Genomic DNA, 3,974 nt, shown 5'->3' with positions numbered 1-3,974 from the left:
CACTGCTGATGATTCCCAATAAGGATGGAAGAGCTGTACGGTGCTTCTAGGCTTTTCAGTATACATTGGCTTCACTTAAAGGATGAAATCTCCACAAAAATCCCAAATCTCCTCACACTAACAGAAATGATAAATGTTTGAATTAGTGTTAAAGTAATAACATGAGTATTATTTTTTGCGTCTATTATGAGACAAATGGACACGAACACCGGGTTGCAATACGCTTACTCTGTAGGGCGGTCAATCGGGATTGAAGATCGTTGGTGGTCTGCTGCGTTTCCGTGGCCAAATTGGTCATTTGCCGAAGCTGGGTTTCCAGTTCTGCCCTTCTCAGGGAACTGTCCGACGTTTCCAGTTGCAGCTGCTGCAGTCGCTCCAGCGCTTCGTGAAGCTGTGATTTAGTCTCATTCAGACTGGCGCGACAAGTCTCCAGTCGTTCCTGTGTGGAAAATGGCAGAATAGTTAACTCAAGTAGGTGTATAGCCAGCGAAACTGATAATAGTTGAACGGCAGTTCGTATGAAACACCCTAGGATATGTGTGGAAGCATCGAACAATACAGTAAAACGAGGAGTGACGTGACGGTTTTCATCGATATTCGGCCCCATTCGGCTTCAGACGAAACTGGTGGGATATACACATTGGAGCGAAGGTCGCTTATAATGGAATCGAATGCCACATCACGATGATATTTGGAGTGCTCTTGACCACGGCATCCGATGTAAACCACTTAGCTCATCATACAGCGTGACAAAATAGGTTGAACTCAAAGGTAGGAAGATGGAGTCGGACCATAAAACGGGAGAAAGTGAGCACTTGGAAGATTTTGTTGCAGACATATGTCACTTGTTCGGTTATCGTCCAGTTACTCTTCAGTGATTGTACAATATGGATCGATAAATCGATCAGGACTAGCATTCTACCTACTAACAATGAGACGGCGTAGTCATCTGTTCAGTGATATTTATTGGCCGAAGACCCGACATCGCGCTTTCCTGTTCCAGCTCCACGCCCCGTTTGGGAAACACATATTTCGAAGCTAATCTGTCGAACCTTTTGGGTCCTGGGTCCTGAGTGACGGCGTCCGCCGTTTCTGTGATACAACGGACATAGATAAACTATGACATGCTCTCTCTACACCGTACTTGGAAATTTTTCCGCTGTAACTACAACATATCTAAATGAAAGCAAGGCAAACTGGTACGCCGTTTCTACCGATGAGTTGCAGTATGGTGGCCTAATTGCTAACCATACTAGGAATGCTTTAGACTCATAGCAACAACCATGTGGTTCCTTGTTCACTCAGTTGAACGGAGGAAGCACATACCGACGTTTGGTGCTTGCGTTATCGATCGTGGAGCATCCTCAAATGTGAAATTATAAAATGTCGCCCCGTGACATAATGGCAGATAACCCTATGGTTGACCTCGGGGATCTGCTGACTTTCAATAGACTGCCGGACCCCGTCCAGAATTTGGTATGCATACGTTGCCTCATCTATAAAAAGGCGACAACTTCCAAGATCCTGGAGAGTGTCACGAAGATTCCTTCCTACCTAATAACCAATAGAATAAGCATCAAACTGATTGCTAGTGAAGGACCTCTTCTTCAGTCTGTGATGCAAAGAGCCGCATTGCAAATGATTTATAGAGCATTAGACATATAAATCCTGCTGTCCTCTACTCACCTGAAGTAATCTTTTTTCCTGGTCCGTTACGGATGCACCTTTGTGTGCCTGATCCATACGACGGTGTACTTCTGCCAGCTGTTCTTTCAAGCGGGCCTGGTCTGACCTTTCTCGGTCCAGCTGATCTTTCAACTCATTCACTCGTGTGTTGGTCTGATTCAGCGCACGTGTCAGCTGGTCACATTCACCTTGCAAGTTGAAGAGTTTCGATTCGAGCGAGCGCATTCTGACGAGTCAATGTCTCGAGTCTTGTTTGTAGATTCTAAAAACATTGTGCCGAAGGTGCGGTGAATGGAAAGACTCAAAACCAAAAGTCAAAAGTACACCACCGCCGAATTGTCACAATCGTCATCAGCGACGTTGGCGTACGCAGGACCTTGAGGGGAGCCCCAGAGGATACCTAGTGCCGATCTATAACAAGTTCTGTGGGACCCACACACATCCAGACACTCACTAACGTGGTTAGCAAAAAACGGAGTTCAGTTCACAATATGTTAGCACGGCAATTACTTTCACCAGTCCTGGACGCCAAACACGTAGCCAAATGGCTTGGTTGTAACCTTTATTCCTGGGGTACCGGTTCAAGAATTCCGGATAAAGGTGAGCCATCTTCACGGCAAGAATTTTAAGATCAAGTCAACTAGTTGAAAACCATTGAAGCCGACAATGCTGGAAGTTGGGAAGCGGAGTCAGTTGGAATCTACATACAATTCGACAAAGTAATGATCTGCACCTCAAGCTGTCCAGCAGTTGCAAACCACGAAAAATAAGTATGCTCGTGAAACTAGACGAACATCTTGGTATTGTGTACAAAGAACACTGTATATCGAAAATTGACCTCCAGCTCTATCGTGTCCACTCAAACATGAGGAGGTCTTTGTACAGCGTGGTCAGTTGAAGAACATCATAAACGATAGGTTCGGTTGGGATCTAGCTAACTCTCCCGTTAAAACCAAATTGATGTGCAAGTGGGTGTGTTTCGCAAAATGTGCACAATTTCGGTTCAGATGGAACACAATGTTGGAGGAAATTCAGGGAGCGCGAAACGGACTTTCGAGGGTTTTCAGCAACCTTATGATTAGTGTTCTCCCCAGGTGATTCCAACTATTGGTTACCCACAGAACCATTACAAAAACGCGATAGAAATGTCTAAAAACCTAACGAAATGCAAGCATGTGGTGTGAAATACTCTAAACTTCACAAGGTAGTCCGGGTTTTACCATCTGTATTTCAGCTCACCAAAAGCTAGCCCCAATGTTTGGTGGCAGTGTTTGGCCTTATCCGAAGGCACCCGCCAAATACTCTCATTTGCACACAGATCCGGCTCGACAGGAAACTCAACTGAATTCAGCTAGATCTCTCTTTCATGATGGCCGTCTTCAACTGGGCTGTCGAAGGGTTTCCAGCAGCTTTATAGGAAGTGTGTTACGCCCGGACGCCATGTACCGTTTAACTTGCTGTCCTATAAATGCCACCACTGAGGTGACATATCTATCTATCCTCTCGCAGTCCTGGGGAAATTTGGGCTTCGAATTACAGTGTCTCCGGCCATCCGCGAGGTGAGACACATCAGTGGTTAGAGACATTGTCTGGCATGGCCCAGTCGAGCCCCCAAAGGCAGTCGTGCATCGAACCTGTTGCCTTCAAAGCATAGCTCGCCATCCAATCTCCCCAGTGAAGCGTCTACTGTTAACTCTGTTTTTATGAATCAATTATATTAGCTAGCGCCTCCAACGCGCAGCTACCTACACCACCTCCCGAAATCATCGGTGAACAAAACTGTGGCATCTAGAACCATTGTATGGCATGTACGCGTTTTTTACACCTGATGGTCTCCAGCCAAGGAAGACGCGGATCAGGAGAACATAAGCTTGGAACAGAGTCGTTATTACGGTACACCTAACTGGATCACGATCCACTACATCAATCGTCTTTCGCCGGTTCCGAAGAACTCGAGTGATGGACTTATTTGCAGATAGCAACAGCTATGGCTCATCGCTCATGTCATTCCACCGGCTACGCTGCGTCACAGGCAGATGAGAGTTTAAGGCATCCGCCTCCCCGAAACAATGTTTGCAAATGGTCTCCGTGGGGGGCCTGCGTGAAGTATTCAACGCCATCTCCAGTCACTGTAATTTATTTTCATTTTGACAAGCACTCCTTGCAAAAATACAAGTTGATCAGCTTGAAAATGGCGACCAAAATAAACGTCGTTGTAAAGGTTGCTGAAAACTCTTGGACAGTCCACGACCGTTTTTTCTCTTCTTGGGGCTCATCAGGTAAACGCT

The 3,974-nt window shown here is 45.9% G+C and overlaps 1 protein-coding gene across 1 annotated transcript in view; it reads right to left on the bottom strand.

Moving 5' to 3' along the window:
• Positions 1–3,974, bottom strand: part of T265_14303 (hypothetical protein) — a gene marked incomplete at both ends in the record, with an annotated part of 76,399 nt that overhangs the window by 14,935 nt on the left and 57,490 nt on the right. The window contains 2 exons of the mRNA XM_009173030.1: positions 229–439; positions 1,687–1,860. Of these exons, the coding sequence (XP_009171294.1) occupies positions 229–439; positions 1,687–1,860 (385 nt within the window). The remainder of the gene's footprint in view (positions 1–228; positions 440–1,686; positions 1,861–3,974) is intronic.

Source organism: Opisthorchis viverrini (genome assembly GCF_000715545.1).
Source record: "Opisthorchis viverrini unplaced genomic scaffold opera_v5_171, whole genome shotgun sequence".
Lineage (NCBI taxonomy): Eukaryota > Metazoa > Platyhelminthes > Trematoda > Opisthorchiida > Opisthorchiidae > Opisthorchis > Opisthorchis viverrini.
The sequence above is the reverse complement of the archived record's forward strand: the minus strand, read 5'-3'. Positions and strand labels throughout refer to the sequence as shown.